The sequence below is a fragment of the Amborella trichopoda genome, chromosome 4 (assembly GCF_054954075.1).
Source record: "Amborella trichopoda isolate Santa Cruz 75 chromosome 4, AtrichopodaSantaCruz75HAP2 v2.0, whole genome shotgun sequence".
Classification (NCBI taxonomy): Eukaryota; Viridiplantae; Streptophyta; class Magnoliopsida; order Amborellales; family Amborellaceae; genus Amborella; species Amborella trichopoda.
The window spans coordinates 39,206,040-39,227,983 of record NC_142339.1 but is presented as its reverse complement, the minus strand read 5'-3'; the positions used below and the strand labels follow the sequence as shown (position 1 = coordinate 39,227,983).

General features: G+C 37.2%; 2 protein-coding genes across 2 annotated transcripts; one reads left to right on the top strand and one right to left on the bottom strand.

Moving 5' to 3' along the window:
• Positions 1-9,938: 9,938 nt before the first annotated feature.
• On the top strand, positions 9,939-11,151 carry LOC18423754 (cysteine-rich repeat secretory protein 55). The gene is given in 3 exon segments (XM_020676076.2): positions 9,939-10,209; positions 10,212-10,295; positions 10,298-11,151. Coding segments are annotated over 3 exon segments (768 nt in total). The 5' UTR covers positions 9,939-10,055; the 3' UTR covers positions 10,828-11,151.
• A 9,305-nt stretch (positions 11,152-20,456) lies between these two features.
• On the bottom strand, positions 20,457-21,672 carry LOC18423753 (uncharacterized). Its single transcript, XM_006828350.4, has one exon. The coding sequence runs from the start codon at positions 21,568-21,570 to the stop codon at positions 20,893-20,895; it is 678 nt and encodes a 225-aa protein (XP_006828413.1). The 5' UTR covers positions 21,571-21,672; the 3' UTR covers positions 20,457-20,892.
• Positions 21,673-21,944: the final 272 nt, after the last annotated feature.

Sequence of the window (21,944 nt, the reverse complement as noted above, 5' to 3'; positions counted from 1 at the left end):
AAATATCAAACCCTTAGGTGAATACCCTTAACAACCTAAATTGAGAGAAATATTTTTCTTTTCTACTACAATCCTATAACCTTAAAAAAAAACCTCAATGAGAGATGAGAGATCATGAGAGATACTATGAGAGAGATGAGAACTCTCAAGAGCTTAAACCCCTTAGGTTCTTTTATAATGTAGGAGAGAGAGATCTCAAAGATGAGAGAGTGGGCGTGCCCCCTTTGGGCTTTCATGAGAGAGAGACTTTTCTTAAGAGAGATAGAGATAAAAAGATAAGGTATTAGATATTTTGGGTAGAGATAATCCCTTTTTATAGGCTTCGAACAAGATTAGGGTTTATTAAGGTTTTTCTTGATTTGTCTCTTCTTGGGAGATTGAATATGAACTATTGTTCTTGGATGATTTGTGGGGTAAGAGATTTGAGCCCTCCATTCCATAGATGGGCTATCAATATTGTGAAAGGTGCTAGAGCATTTATCTCTCATTCTTAAGCTATTTTCATATCAATAGAAATTAAATAAAATAATTTCATTCATAATATAGTGCTTACCAAAATTATACACAAACCTTCTCATGCTTTTCAAAAATCTTTTGAAAGCCTCCTCAAGGAAAAATCTTTCCCAAATACTTCAAAGCTTTCTCTTCAAGCCAATGCTTGAATTAACACAAAGAGAGTTTCAGTAGGTAGGGGTGTGCCACCCTAGGTGGGACTTCATGGGCCCCACCCACATGCATTGGTTGGCCCATTAACATATTAGGCCTCTCATGCAATATTAAAATTATTTAAATTAAGTATATGATTTTTAGATATCTATAAAATCACATTTGAATATTCAAATAAATCTAAAATCAATATCTTTGTTTTTATAAATCCAAATTTGATAAATAAAATATCCAAAGACAGAGAAATTCAAATAATAATTCTAAAAATCATATATATCATTAAAAATAAATATAGTTAAATTCATTAGATGGGAAAATGATCAATATGGTCTAGGAATTAAATAAATAAATGTTGGGGCACTCCACCTTCAACTGTAGACTACGGTCCATACTTACTTTATCAAACTGACTCAGTGTTTCCCATGACCTACAGTCCATGCAGGCGCTCATTAGTAGGTCACCAAAGTCTGGCCAATAAGCCAAGAGGTTGTAATCCCAGTTTGTGGACTTCAAGTTCACTACAGCTCCTATAGTGCATAGGGGTATCTCTCGCAAATGTATAAGCTTCAACCTAAAAGGTAGTTCGCTTTCCTGAAATGGCTATCACTATGCATGCCGTGTGATGTCTCGTGGATGAGGCTTTGGCCCCCGTCTCTGAAGGCTACCATCACACACAAGGGTCTTACAGTCCCTCAGCTCACTCATCTAGGCATACTTTAACCTCATCAAGGGATGGACTATTAGAACCCTTATCAGATAGTTTTTTATGCCCAAGTTACATAGATTTTTTCCAACTGACTAGTCTAGCTCGTCAAATTCAGTTTGGTATTAGCAAACATCGTTTGCTTAGTATGGTCTACGAGTAACCACACTCCTACTAAGTTCGTGTTCCACTATATCATTTCATTTTACAAGCACTCATAAGGTCTTTAATGGTCGTACTCATAAGGTCTTTAATGACTAATATCTCCAACTTGGCCTTTGAAGACCTCACATTCTCTCTTCCTCACTTTCTCTCATCCCCATCTCTCTCCTCCAATTACAATCTCTCTCAAGCATTGTTTACTTATTCTCTCTCAATACATTAATTATGGTTTTCGCCGTCAATCTTTTCACAAAAGGACTTACAGAGGCAATGTATTTTCTCTTTGCTGCTTGGATCTCATCCCAAAAGTGGTCGTAGTCCATCTTCCATATTGTATCACGAATCATGGACTTGTTATTGCGGAAGATCATTATGTACCCTCATCGCATAAGATCATATGTTCATGGGCTCAAAGGAGTTCTTCAAAAAAGTTGCTTCTTTTTGTAGTCATACAACTAACGCCACACATTCAAGTTCCATTGGTGAACAATATTATAGTATGTTGTTCCAGCTGGCCTATCAAGTACCATCAAGTGCTCTCACTAGAATATTTAATTTATCTGGATCTTTCACAATCTCACATCATTCCTCATATGATAAAAACATGGTTTTATATGCTTGTAGTTCTTATGGAATCGTGACTCCTTGGACACGCATATCGCCGTCGTGTTGTCACAAAAAATCTTTACTGCCTCACAATGTACGGGGTGAAAATCAAGTCGATTAAGAAATTTCTTAATCCTCCTTTTTGTAGTCATACAACTAGCGCCACACATTCGGGTTCCGTTAGTGAACAATATTATAGTATGTTGTTCTAGCTGGCCTGTCAAATACCATCAAGTGCTTTCACTAGAATATTTAGTTTATCTGGATCTTTCACAATCTTATATCATTCCTCAGATGATAGAAACATGGTTTTATATACTTGTTGTTCTTATGGAATCGTGACTTCTTTGGCACGCATATCGCCGCCGTGTTGTCACAAAAAATCCTTACTGCCTCATAATGTACGGGGTGAAAATAAAGTCGATTAAGAAATTTCTTAATCCATACAGCCTCTTTGGCCACCAAAAAGCACGCCACCTACTCTGCCTCCATGGTGGACAATCCCACCACATCATGTTTCTTTGATTTTCAAAAAACTATACCCCCTCCAAACATGAACACATATCTAGATGTAGACTTCGCATCATCTGGATCTATGAGATAACTTACATTTGTATATCTGAATATCCAAGCTGCTAAAAGAAACGTGGGACTATAGCATCTTCCACTCAATTATTGCGCATATAACATATACATTCTTAGCATTCTTATGTAATAACTAATTTAATACCCGTTGGTTTTACAATTTGCAAAACTTTCCTGAACTACAAAAGGTTGAACCGCACTAGTCATCTTGGTAGTAAATCCATATAAATCATATTATCTAATCCACACAATATGTATCAAAGAAGCCTAACAAGATAGTCTTCCTACAACATTCCCTATGGTTCAAGGTCTTAAGTAATCAAAGATTCTAAATAACTAAAAACAATGGTCAAAACATATAGGTATTTAAAAACCAGTGCATGACGGTTTCTCTCCAACTTTTATAAATACCTTCAAGACACAATGTTTTTCTCTTTAATAAAGAAAACTATATATATATATATATATATATATATATATATATATATATATATATATATATATATATATATATATATATATATATATATATATATATATATATATATATATATATATATGTGGCAATGATTCCATGCAACTGTTGTATAATAATATGATGCAACAACTTTAAAAAACTATCTTATGGCCATTTGTTTGATCTAAATATTGAAATATACACTCTTTTCTAGAAAGTATTTTTTTAGCCCAATTAACATAAGGCGTACATTTTGGTGAGATACTTAGATCTAAGCCTTAGGAGAATTTCCAATTTTTTTGGATGGCTTTATTATCATTAGATGAATAATGTTAAAAAATGAAAAAATGATTTTGAGTTTATAAAGGCTAAGATCTTGAAATTCACAAAATAAATGGTTTAGATTCATTTTTGGAGGGGACTCATTTTGGCTATATCTAGGGTTCAAATTGAACTTTTTTCTTTTTTTGAGGGATTGATTATTTAGATGAAGAGAGTGTGTGTGTAAAATTTGAGGTCATACAAATACCACAAACATGGTTTTCTAGAAGCGTCATTGCATTATACTATGATAAAACCGTTGCATTGGATCATTGCTCATATATATGAGTGTGTGTGTGTGTGTTTGTGTGTGTCCATTCACAAGCAATAGTTGGATAATAGTATGACGGTTTAAAATGATTTTTCATAGTGACTTAGTGGACCTTGCAAAATTATGTGGTTTCTCAAAACCATAATCATAGACTTACGATTTTCTCAAATCATCTAATTTAATTTTAAAATATATGTTTAACATTCATAAATTATTTTACAGCATTCACGTTTAATTTCCTATCAAGTCAAGTTCATGGCCACAAAAACAAATAATATCATCTTATAATTTTATCCAAAATAAAGCATGACTAAAGAATGGTTATTAAAGCCTTGACAAAATATTACCTTTTTGGCAAATATAGAGATTTTATCAAGAGATCATCATCACATGCAATACATTATATTATAGATATTATTGGGAGGATGGTTCTTAAGATCGAGTTCCATCAGAACACTCCTTTTGTGCTTACATATTTGAATGAGTCACACCCATCTCTCGTGTTTCATCTTTAGTGTTCAAAGCCCTTGATCAAATCACATCTTCATGTGTATCACTACTTTAAGTCTTTCATACTCTAATACAATGAGGCATTAAAATACAGGGTATTCATAAATCAACTCTTTCAAATTTTTTAGCACCTATCACTTAATGTCCATACACTCCATATATATTCATAAAATGATTAGCCAAAATATAATCAAAGTATATTAAACATAAAATAATCTTCTTTCTCTATATGACCTTACCATGTAATGTGTGATAAATTTCATATCTCAAAATCATGTAGTGTGGTACCTGGGCTTTCTTGATTCATTATGTTTACTTGTTTGACAAGCTTTTGTGATCTTAAAATAGCATGCAACTAATGGTGAATATATTGTTCATCGATTTTACATGTCACAAAGTGTCTATCTCTTCAGCACTTAGATTCTCCCTTTCTCACACCATGAATAAATAATCTTCTTCATCCCATCATTTCAAATATCACAAATTTGATTTTTCCATTGATCATTAGTTTTTTTGCTGCCACCAAGTCTCTCTATGTATCCCTTCATGTTGAAGAAACCAAGATACTTTTATAGGTATTATGTTTCTTCTTCTCTCTGTTATTCCCAGATTGAATACTCTTTATATAGAGTGTCATATCCCACCAACTATGTATTATGTCTTTATGAAGTTTTACTATAATAAGCCATACTCATAGCACATTATAAAACTTTTTTTAAATGAGCCCTAAATATATCTCCATAAATAGGAATCCAAAGATGTGCCTTAACATGCCACATCTTTTAATTTACTGCAGAATAGAACATGAGCATCCCATGATAAAAATATGATATCTCTCAATTCATAAAAATTTTATCTCCGAATCTTTTTGAGTATTTAAATAGACTCAGAAATATAAAATAGTGCTCGTTTCCATCCTTAAATCATATCATTTAGTGAGTCTTCGTTTAAGTGCATTTACGTCACAATGCAATTTTTTCAACAAAAAATCAAGTTGACCACCTCTCAATAAAAATTTTGTTTCTCTCAATCCTTAAATAATTTCTTTTTGAAATCTTTTGTGTTGCAAAATAGACTCAAAAACAAATTATAATATCAGGATGTGAATCCAAAATAATACGTTCTTCAGAGAAATAAATAAGTGACATTCACGTCACAAAATAAATCATGCTGTGGAATTTCAAGATGAATACTATTTAGTAAATTTGTCTTTTCTCTCTACTCTCATGGAGTTTTCCTTTCAAACCATTTTTTTGAAAGTAGACACATAATGGTAACACATATGTTTCCACAACTCTCATATCACTCTGTTAAGTAGGCTTGATAAATATAGTTATTCGTTTCTTAATGAAGAGCATACAAAATTGTAGAAAATTCAGGATAACCTATTTTCAATCCAAAATTTTTATTTCTCTCTTCCCAAAGATATTTTTCTCTCAAATAAATTTTATTAGAAAATAAACTCAGAATAGAAGTCTAAAAACTTAGTGTGAACTATAAAACATTATGTTAATAATAAAAATAAAATTATGACTTCCAAGTCATTGAAATAGTTTTTGTTATAGAAAACAAAACTTGTGCACCCTTCAATAAATAGACCATATCTTTTAAATCATATGGAATTTCGTGATAAACTATTTTTGTTTGAAATTAGACTTAATTTTATAATCTACAGTTAAATTTTAGAAAGAAATAGAATCATATGGTTGGTAGGAAAAATCAACTCAATACGCAGTTCCTGGATTTTGCAGGGTCAAAACTGACACCCTTCATTGATGAGTCTATAACTGTCAATTCCATTGGGATCTCACACTGAAATTTTGCAGGTAGATCCTACCCTCAACGACACACAATATCACTGAATAATGTAATAGAAAAATATATCATTAACTTCTTCATATCACTACTTTGAAATAGCCCAGAATACCCATTTTTCATAGTATCTTTTCGGTATTTGAATATTCTAATAATTCTTAACGGTTGGTGTATTACTTGACAACAAAGGTCCTTAGCTTTCTTATATCTCATTCTCAAGCTTGATCTAGGCTCAATAAATGATAACAAAAGTCATTTGCTTCTTTGTTTTTTTTTTTTCAAGAGTGGACTACTTGGGGATGGCCCAGGAACATTGCATGAGCCGAGTTTCTAAAAACTCTTTGAAATAGTTAATCGCATGATATATGAGAGTACAATCCAAATCACAACAGGAAACAAAAAGCGGAAAACTGTGATGTTCAAAAAGAAGCACACGGTTTCTATGCTGCCAGCTGCATATTGGAGAAATGCGGGCTTGCCAATAAATATGTTTTTTAAATATAATTTGATCTTAATTTTTAGATAATATGTAATCTTTAACAAGGAGATCGTGAATATGAAAAAATAAAAACAAATAAAAAAATTTGAAAACTAGAAATAATAATTATATTAAAAAAACATTTCGACTGTTAATTACACATTTTTTTAGATGGACCACCTATTGGCATCCATATTTAGTGTGGATGCTTTATACCTCTGGACCGCATATTGTAGAAATGTGATCCAACCCGCATGAAACAATTTCTTTAAAAGAAACAGCAAATGATAACGGTCGAGAAATAAGAAGGGTACAACAAAGGTACAACTTCACTATGGATATAAAATCGTTTGAATTAAACTGGTGGATTGCAATCCCAAGATAGATTTAAAGACTAGAGAGCTACGGATCTTTGCAACCTGAGCCTTGAATAGAACACCATGACTACACACATGGATAAAAAGGACTGATGTTCATCCACTTCTAAAGCTTTTCTGTCTTAGCTTATAGAAAATGAATTATCCGAATACAACACATGGAAGTAGATAAAGAATGACTAATGTGATTTTGTTGGGGGTATTTTTTTTTATTTTTCTTCTTTTCATCCATTTTTTTTCTTTTTCTTTTCGTTCGCTAAATGATCACTTACAAGTAGTTTTATTACAATAACTCTTACTTCAAAGAAAATAAAACAAATCTCAAGATCTTAAAAACCTTGATGCCACTAAACCAATTTTTTTTAAACAAATAAATTATCCACAATTCTTATGCTTGGGAATATAAAGATAATATAATTAAATATGACAAGAAACAAAAAGAGAGTGTCGGAGATTACCTCAACTGAGCTTATTACGCCCCACACCAAGTCACCACCATCCGATGGCGCAGGATCAATAATCAACCTTCAATCTCAACTGGGAAATCAAGTTTAGGCTAAACCCTCCAATGGAAATATGAACTCCTTTGTCCCAAATATCAAACCCTAAGGTGAATACCTTTAGTAACCTAGTTTGAGAGAAATACTTCTTTTGTTCTACCACAACCATATAATCTAAAAAAAAAAACCTTAATGAGAGATGAGAGATCATGAGAGACACCATGAGAGAGATGACAACTCTCAATAGCCTAAACCCTATAGGTTCTTTCATAATGTGGTAGAGAGAGAGATCTCAAAGATAAGAGAGTGGGGTGTGCCCCCTTTGGGCTTTCTTGAGAGAGAAAAAAAAATTTCTTAGGGAGAGAGAGGAATAGAAAGATAAAGTATAGATATTTTGGGTAGAAACAATCACTTTTTTATAGGATTTGAAAAAGATTAGAGGTTTTTCATTGGTTTGCCTCTTCTTATGAAATTGAATATGAATCATTGATTTTGGATGACTTGTGGGGTGAGAGATTTGAACCCTTCATTCCATAGATGGGTCATCGACATTATGGAAGATGCTAGAACCTTTATTCCACATTCCTAAACTATTTTTTCCATCAATAGAAATTAAATAAAATAATTACATTCATAATATAGTGTTTACCAAAATTATACACAAGCCTTCTAATGCTTTCCAAAAATCTTCCTCAAGGAAAAATCTTTAGAAAACACTTCAAAGTTTTTTCTTCAAGCCAAAGCTTGAACTAACACAAGGAAAGTTTCATTAGGGTGGGGTGTGCCACCTAGGTGGTACTTCATGAGCCCACCATTGCACCACATGTAATAGTGGGTCCATTAATATATTGGACCTCCCATGCAATATTAAATTATTAAAAATAATTATATGATTTTTAGAAATCCATAAAATCAAATTTGAATATTTAAATCAATTTAAAATTAATATCTCTATTTTTATAAATCCAAATTTAATAAATAAAATATTCAAAAATCTAGATAAATTCAACTCATAATTCTAAAAACATATATCATTAAAAACAAATATAATTAAATTCATTAGATGGGAAAATGATCTATATGGTCTAGGAATTAAATAAATAAATGTTGGGGCACTCCACTTTCCACTGTGGACTACGGTCCACACTTGTTTTATCAAACCGACCCAGTGTTTCTCATGACCCACGGTCCATGCAGGGGCTTATTAGTGGGTCACCAAAGTTTGGCCAATGAGCCAAGGGGTCGTAATTCCAGTTTATGGATTTTAGGTTCTTTCCTAGAGACGTACCAAAGTCACTTAGACCTGATGCGACCATAGCTCCTATAGCGCATAGGGGTATCTCTTGCACATGCATAAGCCTCACCCTAAAAGTTGGTTCACTCTCTCAAAATGACTATCATTATGCATGTCGTGTGATGGCTCACGGATGAGCTTTTGGCCCCGTCTCTGAAAGCTACCATCATACACAAGGATCACACAGTCTCTCGACTCACTCATCTGAGCATACTCTGACCTCGTCAAGGGATGACTATTAAAACCTTTATCAGATATTTTTCTATGTCCAAGTAACATAGGTTTTTTCAAACCAACTGGCCTAGCTCATCAAGCTCAGCCCAGTATTAGCAAACATCGTTTGTTTAATATGGTCCACGAGGGACCACACTCCCACTGAGTTCATATTTCACTATATTATTTCATTTACGAGCACTCATAAGGCCTTTAATAGCCCCACTCACCCAACAAATTTAAGAACTCAAAGTTCTAGAAAGGCAACAATTTCACTGCTGATTTGGAAATACAATTTTTGAGAATGACACTTATCTTCTCTTTAGTTGCAGTATCACAACAAAAGAATCTAGGTTTACACGATTTCCAGCACTGAAAATTCCTAGAATTGTGTTGATGATTATTCCTCATAAAAAAACCTAACCAAGAAAAAAAACTCAAAAATAAGAACAATGAATATATTTTGGAAAGACAAATGATGCAGGGATGTTTTAAGAGTTTGCACTGATGTAACAGATCAATTTGCCACCTTATTCTGTGCTAAAAGACTTTTAGAACTATGGTTATGTCATCAGCAAGCATTACAATAGAGGAACAAAGTCATACCATTTCTTAAGTCAATTGCACATATAACAGAAAACCCCTAAAGAGCATTCAGTAATCCATCTTTTAGGGGCTTTTTTTAAAAAAATATTATTTTGTCTCCTAATAATTCTATCAATCATTTGTACTTTTTCGGATTTTTTAATATTTTTTAAAGATTATTTTACCCGTTGTTAAACTTTTTTTTACAGTTGTTTACAATGTACCTATTTTGGATAAGTCCACTCAGAATCGGTCCAGTTACAAGTACCTTGGCCGAGTTGATTTTTCATGCGCAGACTTTTCCAAAAATTAGATATAATCAGAAATTGTAGGGGCCAAAATGCAAAGTCTTCTTTCGTCGTTTGCACCAGTATAAGTCCACCAAAATCATCAAGTCAATAATGGCTGCAGTTAGGTGCCCACCATTCATCCGAAATATCCCCTACACGAACCAAAAGCTCATATTATGAATAACAGTTTCAAATCAAGAACAAATCACATTCCCTTCAAAAATGGCCAAACTTCTTCTCTCCACTCTCCTCATCCAGACTCTCCTGCAACGCTCTCTTGGATCCGATCATTTAGGAGAATTTTGCAATTCCAACAAGAAAATCTCAGACAAACCCACAATGGCCAACATTGGCTTAGTCCTATCCGAACTCGAAACTGAACCCCATCTAATGGCTTTGCTACAGCCTCAAAAGGCCAAGAAAAAGAGACAGTGTATGGGTTCCTATAGTGCAGAGGTGACGTCCCAAAGATTGTTCATTTTGCATGAGTGACTCGGCAAAACAGATCTGCCAGCTCTGCCCCAACGAAGCTGACACAAGAATATGGTTTGACAATTGTTTCCTTCGTTATGACACTGATGATTTTATCGGAGAACTGGATACCGGGTATGGTATCTTCTATTGGAATGTAGAGAATGTAACTGAACCTGAGAGGTTTGCGAAGGAACTCGGAGATTTGATGGACCAGGTCAGGGCAGAGGCAGTGGAGCCTGGTAACGAGGGCTTTGGGAGTGGAAAGACCAAGTTCTCACCATTTGTGACCATCTATGGGTTGGTACAGTGCACCAAAGACTTGCCTGAGCTCCGTTGTGCACAGTGTTTGTCCATTGCTATTTCGAACGGCAGCGGCAGCTACTGCGATGGCAAGAAGGGGTGTTGGGTGCTCTATAGCAGTTGTTGTGTGCGGTTTGAGATATACCCCTTCTTCCTGCCGCCTAGTTCCTATACAGGAAATGAGATCCATGCTTCCCATGCTATGTACCATAAAAATTAGGTAATTGACATTGTCTTTGAGACCCATGAGTCACCCTTATTAAAAGATGCATTTCTACAAGGACTTAATGCCGTTTCTCTGTTAGCAGGACTTTATAGTTGCTAGTATCTTTCAACCTAGATGATGATCCCTTTATAGAATCTAGCTTCAAGACTCCAAAAAGGGATTTTCGAGGTATTTCGATTTTTTAAATTTGGGATCTCAGTTGGATCCTGATCTCCACCTTAAAGACCAAGCTAACCACTAAACGAATAATTTTCTTTATGTGTAGGCCAGCTTGAAATGCAATTATACTTTTAATATAGTTGCAATTGTATTGCTTGTTAGCAACAATTAAAGAGGTTCCTTATATATAGTCATAGGCTATATGTATCATTTACAGTTGGGAGCAAGATCACCAAAAGCTTGCTTGGGATCCCCAAAAAGTTGGGATCGAGATCTCTAACATTTCAAGATCTTGATACCTAATATATGCATTTACGGACACCACTGCCAACTATAGAGATCTTCTAGCTTTTCATGGTCCCCCAATTCCAATAATATGAATGAGCTTGTAACCGACATGTTAGTCCAATACATTTAGGATGAGGTTTGCATAAGGCAAACCTCTAAAATTTGCTTTGAGATGTACTTTCAATGTTGGAAAAGTTATTTGAAAATCTTTAAAATAGACATTCAGATAATTTGTTAAGAGATTCACTATTTTAGGACTTGAAATCTTTTTTTCTTTTTTTCTTCATATCCTCAAATCAGTCTATGCATAGAAATATAGCAAAATACATCTAGCTTTGAGAACTCTTCTTGCTCCAAGTGGGTCAATGAGTGGAAATATAGCGAAATACATCTAACCTTGAGAAAGATTCGTGGTTCCATAATTTATGGGGGTATATAGGCAATGTGAGTAGTATTCGTTCAAATCTGTAGAACTTGAGGGGGTCAACAGCGCAACTACTGTAAAACTTTGGGAAGTTAAATAACCTAAGAACCGTAAAACTCGGATGAGTTAATAGCCCGAGTTCTATAGTACTCAGTTAAGTATGAATAGCACTTGCTAAAGTACTTTGAATATAGTAAAAAGGGGGGCACTGCCCCACTTATTTTCTCTCTCTTTCGCACACATAAAACACACACGAAGGGGATGGCTCTCTATATCTTACTATGGGGGTTAGATTTTCTCCCTCTTTTTAATTTCCCTATCTCATCTCTCTCTCTCTCAATGGGAAGTAAAAGTCTGCCCCCTTTTTCCTCTTTATCTAAAAAGGCAGAAATCAAGCCATTTTTTCACCTTTCTCTAAAATGGGGTGGAGAATCATCCTTGTTTCCATTTCTCTCTCCTCCAAAGCAGAGAGATCGAGAGAGAGTATATATGCATGTGTTGAGAAAGAGAGATGTAGCCAAAAGCCCTCTCTCTCCCCCTCTGCCGCATGCCCAAAGCCCTCTTCCACTCTTGGTTAAAACCCTCCTTTCTTTTTTTGCCTTTTTTTTTTCAAGAGTGGGCTACTCGGGGATGGCGCAAGCACATTGCCCGAGCCGAGTTTCTATAAAAACTATTTGAAATGGTTAATTGGATGATATATGAGAGTACAATCAAAATCATGAATAGGAAACAAATAGCGGAGAAGTTTGATGTTCAAACTTGATTAAAAGAATGAAAAAGTTTATATAGTGTTGAGGCTCTAAACAATCAAATTAGAGCTCCATCGCAAATTTTACTAGAAGAAGTTGTTATGATGTCCAAATATCCTCAAAATGATCATCTCGGCATCAAGATGTATGGACATGATAAAAAAATGGATTTCAAGTTTTGCAAATAGTGCATCTTGTAACACATTTTTTGACCATCAAGTTCAAGTTTTCAAAGATCTGGTCGATCTATACTATTTTTGAAGCTTTAAATTTTATAATTAAAGATGAAAATATATTTTAAAGCTATCACAAAGATTTTCAGTATTGAACCACATTTCTCAACACTATTTGAAGGCACGCATAATGTGATTGTTTAGAGCCTCGGCATTATACAAACCACACCCTTTAAAGAAGGGCAAAGTGACCATGGTAGAGACATAAAGAGGGGTACGGCAAAGGTTCATCTTCACTGTGGATATAATCTAGATTTAAAGACTAAAGAGCTCCGGATTTATGCAGCCTGAGCCTTTGAATAGGACATCATGAGTGCACATGTACAAAACTGCACAAAGGACTGATGTTCATCCATTTCTAAAGCTTTTCTATGTCTTAACTCATAGAAAATGAAATATTTGAATACAGAACTCAAATATCTCGAACGGTAGCAATTCCACTGCTACTTTGCAATACACTTTTAGAGAATGACAGTCATCCCTTTAGTTGCAGTATCACAGCAAAAGAATCTAGGTTTACAAGATTTCCAGCACTGAATTGCTAGAATCGTGTTGATGATTGTTCCTCAAAACAATCTAACCAGGAAAAAACAAAAAAATAATGGCAACAATAATATATTTTGGAAAGACAAATGATGCAGGGATGTTTTAAGAGTTTGCAGTGATGAACAGATCAATTTCACCCCTTTCAGTGCTGAAAGACAGCTAGATACTGGATTTTTCTTATAAACATAAGTTAATAATGATACGTAGTTCCAGGAAATAACCATTCTCGGAACCATGGAGATGTCATCAACAAGCATTACAATAAAGGATCAAAGTCATATACCATTGCTTACGTCAATTGCACATATAACAGAAAACCCCTAAGAGCATTTTTGTGAACATAGACACAGAAATCTAGACACCCACACACACCAGCAGACATACAGAGAACACACACAAAGGGGATAGAAAGAATGATAGCAAGGGTTAGAGACATTTTGCTTTTTTTACTGTTGTCTATACAAGTAGTCATCTCTATGCAATATCTGCTTGACCGTCTCCACACTAAATAGGCATGTATGCATAAAAGGATTACACACGACATGGGTTTACATAACAATATCTCCTTTAGATGCAGTTGATTGTATCAAGTATATAAGATATTAAGCATATAAGAGTTATCAGTGGTAGCACCCTCTGTCAGTGTCACTGAGACACCACAGATCCCATTGTGTCATGTGTCAACACCTAAGAGAAATCCCTAGTACTTGGACCACAGGTATCGGGTGATTTGTGGCATCTTCAGTAAGTGTTGACACTTCTAACGAAATTATCGTCTTTGAAGACGCACCATATCCTTTTCTCATATTCAAAAAAAAACTGCCAGTGCCAGTTTGCATCCCCCTTGAATTTGAACCAAAAACTGCAGTAATACATTGACATGCGGTCTACCATATGGGCCATGAGTCACTGATGGTAATTTTTATATAAGTAAAGCTAATAGAGCATGCAACCATATATTAAAAGCCTGGCATATAGTAAACCCCATCCCCCAATTTCAAACTCAAAACCTCATAAATAGATGTTCTAAAGTCAAACACCATGTTCAACCACCATGGAAGTCACATTAATATGAACAAAACCTGCATATCTTTCATTTATACAGTATTGAAATGTGTTGTTTAATGTATAACATAATACAAAAATTAACTCATGACACAAAACTTAATATATAACATGGGTTGTTCACAGATGACATAATTTTGATCGATGAGACCCAAACGGCGTCAATACAAAGTAAGAACTTTGGAGGGATGCCCTAGAATCTGAAGGTTTTAAAATTAGCTAGACTAAGACAGAGTAAATAGAATGCAAGTTTAGTAATAAACGGAGTAGAGACAATGAAGTAGTTACGATTGACGGCCAAGAAATACCAAAAAGAGCGCACTTTCGATATCTTAGGACTTTGATCGATAATCCATGAAAATAGAGAGATTAAGGAAGATGTTGCACATAGAATTAGAGCTGGATGGGCAAAGTGAAGATGTGCAACCGGAGCTATATGTCATCACCGCATATACCAATGAATCTGAAGGACCAGTTCTATAAGACAATTGTGAGACCAGTTTCGCTTTATTTCAGATGGAATGTTAGGCGGTCAAGAAACAACACCCATAGAATGAGTGTAGCTGAGATAAGGATGTTGATATGAATGAGTGGCAAGACAAGAAAGAATAAAATTCGAAACGAATATATTCAAAAGAATTTAGGTTTGCCACCAATAGGTGATAAGATAAGAGAAAGTAGACTTAGGTGGGCTGGCCATATGTGATACAGATCTAATACAACACCTGTTAGGACGTGTGAGTTAGTTCAATTGGAACACTAAAAAAGGGTAAGGGGTAGGCTCGAAAGGCCATGGTTGGAAGTAGTGAGAAAAAATATGAGAACTTATGACCTCATTGAGGGTATGGCCCTTAACAGAGTAGAATGGTGAACCAGGATTTGCATAGCCGACCCCAATTAGTTGGGAAAAAGCTTTGACAATGATGATGAACTCATGATACAAAACTTAACTCATGGAATATGAACTCAGTACTTTTCTATAGTAAAGAGTAAGCACTACTACTACAAACAACAGAATGTATCGTAGCAATTATCTAAATTATATTTTATAACCTATTATTTGGATAACATACTATACATACAGCCATGTCTTGCTGTATCTGATTTTTTAAAATGAAAATGAAGCATTGTCCTTACAAAAGAAGGAACACTCAACATTGTGCTCATGGTGTTGGTCATAGCCATTGTTTAAGACCCTGCTCCTTCTTTAGCAAGTGCGTCGGCCATGGCATTCAAATTTTCTCTAAATGTGTGGGCTCAAGTCTCCAAGGACATTGGGCCAATTTGAAGGCCCAACTTAAATATGTTCTTAAGAATCACCTTCCATAAGAAGATTTTGGTCCCAGCTGATGCCAAGTAAGTTTCAGCCCTTGCAACAAGACCAAGGCCCTAGCCATCATTGCGCATGCACTCCCAATGGCACTTGGAAACGACTGCAGTAGCTGAGATGAGCTGTGCCGAAACAGGCCCCTAACGCCTATTGGGCCAGGGATGCCAAGAGAATAAGCCAAGTTCAATAGATTCACTCAGTGGGGGCCAGAGGTTACTTCTCGAGGTAATCATCGACTTGGAATTAATAATGGCTTTCCAGGAGAGGAGCAAAACCCCCAACTGATTAGGCCGTAGATTCTTTCACACATCAAGCCCAGAAAAAGACTGAGGCTTTTATAATGCTCGAGCTTGGTAAATATTGGTAGCAGGTAGCACTTGTATGGCAGGTTCCACCTGAGTGTGGGGAATCAGGCCACCTATCAGCCAATGACGTCGAAAGAATCTGCTACTGAAGCGTCTTTATAACTAGCAACATATATAGCATTGGATAAAATAAAGCCAAAGTGAAATACCAATCCAAATTTCCACAACCTAGCTTATTGTCCTGTTTTGATCCCAAACCAAATGTTGACATTGATGTTAGGGTAGATTGGACTATAACCTTCCAGGCAATAGATGCAATAGCATTGCTCCCCAGGAAATCCATCCTGAGCTGTTTATTCCATACTTGTGTCGAATGACTTCCTGCCCCAAGTGGTCCTCTTCGCTCATGAGGCACAAAACCGGAGTAACACTAAGTTACACTCCCTGATTATCCTTACCCAGACCACATCCCTTTGAACAAAAAATAGTGTCCCACTGGACTAAGGGGCTGTTTCACTTTGTAGGGAGAATGACAACTTCCACCATTTGGATCCAAAATTTGGGGCAAATTTTTCTGCCAGAAATCTTCTTCTCTGTTTTGAGCCCAAAATAGAGACATAGTTTTTCTATCCACAAGCTAAAAAGTTATTTTCCTAGTCAAATTTCCTTACAGAGTCCCAAAAAAAAGTAAACTAAAATAAAACAAGCGTAGAGATAGTTGGGACCTGGACAAAAAAGGGCAATCTCCTCCCATCTCTCTCCCTCACCCTCTCTCTCTTTCTCCTTGCTAATAATACAACTCTCCCAATCCATCTCTCTCTAAAATCCTTGTACTTTTGTTTCTCTTCTCTCTCTGTATCCCCCCATTCAGAGAAATTTTTTTCTACTTCTATCTTGCTCTAGCCATAACCTTCTCTCTCTATCTCTACCATGTTTTCCTCTCTAGAGATTCATTGCATTTAACCCCTTTTCATGGTAGAAATCTATCTTCCAGGGTGCATCAAGATGTTTTAACCCATTTGTCAGGAAATATTTTTTGCAAGAAATGTATTTCACAGGAAATAGTCTTTTCCAAACAAATTTTCCCTGGGATCCAAACAGGGCCCTATGTAGTCCCAAAAGCAAGGTCTAGCAAACACAGGAAGGACAGTACTTGTTTAAGAGGGAGTCCATGGATCATCCCAATATTTTTGCTAGCACAAAGGCCACATCAGGTAAGACAAGACCCCAAACATTTTCGTTTTGGCCATATTCACATTGAAGGCAGTTGAGAATTCAAGGCACCTTAGGAATAGCCAAAGGTTTCCACTTGTTGCAGGGTCACATTGCAAAAGACTAGGATGTCATTTGTGTACTGCAAGTGAAAAATGACCAGGCCGCACCTAGAGGATTTAATTCCTCCAGCAGATCATGATCGAAGAGCCATGAAATGGAGCCAATGAACAACTCATAAATGTGGTAAACAGGGAGAGTAAATAGTGGATAACCTTGGTGGAGGCCTCTCTTTGCTGGGAGATAGCCTCTCGAGGAACTGTTAACCCAAACCAGGGTGAGGTGAGCAAACCCCTTATCTGAAAAATCCCTCTCTCTCCAAAGTCCATTCAGAGAAGCACTTGGTCAAGAATGGTTCAGTCTGTGTGATCATAATCCTTCTCTATATTTACCTTAAGGCCCAAGACTATGATTTTGGAGAGGTGCCTAGCATGAATGCAATCATGGGTGGTAAGTGCGCTATCAAGGAACTGTTGATAGTAAATAGTGGATAACCTTGGTGGAGGCCTCTCTTTGCTGGGAGATAGCCTCTCGAGGAACTGTTAACCCAAACTAGGGTGAGGTGAGCAAACCCCTTATCTGAAAAATCCCTCTCTCTCCGAAGTCCATTCAGAGAAGCACTTGGTCAAGAATGGTTCAGTCTGTGTGATCGTAATCATTCTCTATATTTACCTTAAGGCCCAAGACTATGATTTTGGAGAGGTGCCTAGCATGAATGCAATCGTGGGTGGTAAGTGCACTATCAAGATCTGTCTATCCTTGATACAAGCCCTTTGTGAAGGAGAGTCGAACAAAATAAGCACATGATGTAATCGCGAGGCTAGGAGCTTTGCCAAAATCTTGTAGAAACTATTGAGTAGGCATAGGGTCCTCAGTCCCCCACTAGCTGGGGGAACAAGGCTTTGAAAGTAGAGGTAGGGCGAGGCTAAGAGTTTTGCCAAAATCTTGTGGAAACTATTGAGTAGGAATAGGGTCCTCAGCCCCCCTTAGCTGGGGGAGCAAGGCTTTGAAAGTAGAGGTAAGCCCTCTGTTTAAAATACCATTGATTAAAGAAATCATAGAAGAGGTAATATTATGGGGTGAAGATGTCCCAGAAAATAGAGAAAAAGGGAATTCAAAATCCATCCGGTCCTAAAGCTTTATCTTGATAAAGATTTACTACCGTGTTATAAATCTCTTCTTCTACGAAGGGTCTTTCTAATCACATAACCTTTTCACTAGGCAGAGAAGGGAGTGGAGGATTGGCTACACTAGGCCATACAAGGCCTAGCCTAATTAGGAGCTGAAAGGAGGTTTTTGCAAGTATATCAAGACATGGCCTGACACACATCTTGTGGTCGAAGGTTATATTTCTATTTTTCACATGAAGGATGGTTTTAGTTCTCCAGTAGCTATTGGCAATTTGATAGAAGAATGACATGTTCCCATGGGCTCCGGACCTAACACCAATATATTTCTTCCTGTGTTAGGATGGCCTGAAATTCTGCCCTACCTCAGCTCTCCTCGCTGCCGGGTTAGGCCTCTCCACTCATGTAAGCCCAATTCGCTTATATCCCTGAGGAACTCTTTTTCCTAACCCTGATGATCCGCAGTTGGTTACAACTCCCTTGAGCATTTGCAACCTTTTCCCCAACATAAAATCCGCCGAAGAATCAGCTGCATAAGAGGAACACCAGGTGGGGATCATAGGGCGCACAGATGTGTATTATTGAGCCACATCATTTTCGGCTTGAGAGGGATGTAGGACACTGCCAGCTAGCTCAGTGTCTAACAGAATAGGCACATGTTCCGGAGGGGTCAATGTTGAACAACTGCCAGATGGCACCCATGCGGGGTGTTTTTTGGGTGCCCAGGGTTTGACGCACCTTTACAACAATATATGAATATACATGTGCTCCAAATGCACATGCATATATTTGTTTTTTATGTATATTTAAGCATTTCTATTTATTTTAGTAACGTATATATGCAAATATGAATGCTACAACACACTGAAATCTCACATTTTACATTTGCAATGCCTCACTAGTTGCTACTTTCTTTCTGTTCTTTATTGCTGCATCAATAACTGAAAAATAGGTTATGCCATTAGGTTATCCCATTATCTCAAATTGAATGAATCCAATTTCACGTCTCCAATAATCCCGATTCAAATATGACATCAATCTTCATTTCTCAAAAAGAAACAAGCACAATGCAAAAAAGCAAGAAGCTTTTATAACCAACTTACATGGGTTATAGATCAGGTTGTCTAATGCGTGTACATAATGATGAGCGAGACACAAAATAATAAGCAAATTCTTATACCTTCAGCTTCAGTGACCAGGCTACACTAGTTAGATCACATTCAATAGTGTGTGTAAACAATGGTGAGCAAGATAGACCATAGGTATCAAGCTTATCCACACCTTCATTAGCCACAGCATGCATGCAAAAGATTTGTTCCGAGTTTCTAACATAAAGGCCACACACATTAAGCAGCAAATTCTTATACCTTGAGCTTCAGTGACCAGCCTACACTAGTTAGATCACATTTAACAGTGTGTGTGAACAATGGTGAGCAAGACAGACCATAGGTAGCAAGCTAATCTACCCCTCCATTAGCCACATCACGCATGTGAAAGATTTGTTCGGAGTCTCTAACAAAAAGGCCATACAATGATACAAGCTGTCTATTTACAGCCCAAGTGGTAGATATGACAGCCTATCTTGTTAAGGGCATTCATTGCAAAAATGAATCCCCCCTTCAAGACGATATGTAACAAAAGCAAGTCAAATAACTAAATTGCTTAGATGCTAAACATAACCTGTATGGGCATGCTAGTTAAGGAGAAAAATGGTCAGGGACCGACCCACATAAACAATTTCAAGAAGAGATAATATGTAAGATATGTGATAATGCATGCTCAACCTAATCCTCTCATCAGCCAGCTACACACATACATGGACTGCAATGTATAGTTTGCAAGTTGATTTCTCTGACAGAATGAACACCCTCAAAGAATGGACTGAGTTCCAGAGGATTTCAGGATCTAATATTATCACCTATTGACGAAATTGCATAAGTTGCACTAAGTACTTGAATGAAGAGTAAAGTACACAGTAAACATGGCAAAAATGATTCCCTCCGATTGTGGCATTTATATGCGTGATCGTCATTTATATGTATGTATCGTAAGAAATACATGAATTAATGCTGCCAGATACATGTTCACAGGCTGAATACTCGTGAGAAATGGGGAAAAGAAGCAATTAAACCAGAAAAGTCACAGTCGTTCTTCATTAAAAAGACTACTAAGCCGCATAACCACCAACTTACACATGAAAGAAAGAACAAAAAGAACATATCTAACTCGCATTTACATAAGTTACTGATCAAGGACATAAACTAAAACCAGGAACTGAACTGTGGCAATTTACACAGACCATAGACTCTTATCAACAGGCAAAGAATGACATTCCCAATATTTCCTGAACAAAATGCTACAGCATATCTGCTTATAGGAAGTCAATGATACCAAAACACGAGAAACCGATGAAGAAGAATCGAGAGAAGATAAATTAGCCATCTAACCAAATTGATGGGTAAATCAGATTCAGCTCACGGAATTGACTGATCTTCAATCACCCCTGGATCCAAAAAGACTCAAAATATATATAAATAAAGAGTCACAACTGTATCGAGTGCCTAGATCAGCTCGGCCTCATTGAGCTCAGAACCCACCCTCTCCAAGACAAGCTTCAACCTCTGCGAGAAGACCTCCATCTCTGCTACCCTCTGCTCCCCCCACCTCCTCTGCAACTCTGCCGCCGCATCCGTGAACTCCATCCATCCCAGCGGGCCGAATGATGCCCTAGGGTAAACAACACCACAGTATCTACTCTGAATTGATGCCCGTGCCTCCTCCACACCCTCCTCAAACGCCTCCGCCACCGCCCTCCACACCCCGGCTGCTGGCCCCATGACTGTCGGCTGGTCCCCCGACCAGAGCCTCTTCGACATCCCGAAAAGCCGGCGCTCATGAGGGGTCATGGCAGCCACAGCGGCATTATCACGAGCAATTCGAGAGGAAGTCCTTCTGAATTTTTTTTTGAGGCGCCTAAGCTTCTCGGATAATTGGGGTTTGGTGTAGGACTGGGTTAGGGAATGGGAGACGCGGTGGTAGAAGAGGGGCATGTCGCGGGGAAAGTGCATGCCCTGGGAGGTGCAGCGGAGGAGGAGTTGGAGGAAGCGGATCTCGTCTTGGGGGCACCATAGGCGCTGGAAAGACTTGGTGGCAGAGGGCGACGGTTGCTGTTGCGGTGGGTCGAGGGGTTCAAGTTTGCGTTTTACAGGGAGCTTTTGGGAGTCGGAGGGCGTGGCCATTTGTGGTTGATAAAGAAGCGGGGTGGTGATGGGAGGTGGATAGGGCAGGCAAGGCGAGGGAGAGTGGTTTTGAGGGGGCTGGGTCGGCGCTCACCTGCCCACAGAACTGATCGCGTCGCGGTCTTTGGCTTTGTTTGCTGGGTCTTACTGGGAAGCTCCCACTTTTTCGAACGGCCGGATTAGGGATCCTCGTTGAATTTTTTTCGTGTGGGTACGATTTTTAAAAAGGAATATGACACGGAGATCCATCTACACTTTGAAATTTGTTTTAGGTTGTCCGTCACATGTATCGACACTTGGACATCATGGATACGTGCAGATACGTCATTGACAATTGACTATATAGTTATGATGATCTCATTAATTTTTTAGCA

Excerpts from the sequence above, each read along its gene's own strand:
- LOC18423753 (XM_006828350.4), bottom strand. The coding sequence starts at position 21,570 with ATGGCCACGCCCTCCGACTCCCAAAAGCTCCCTGTAAAACGCAAACTT.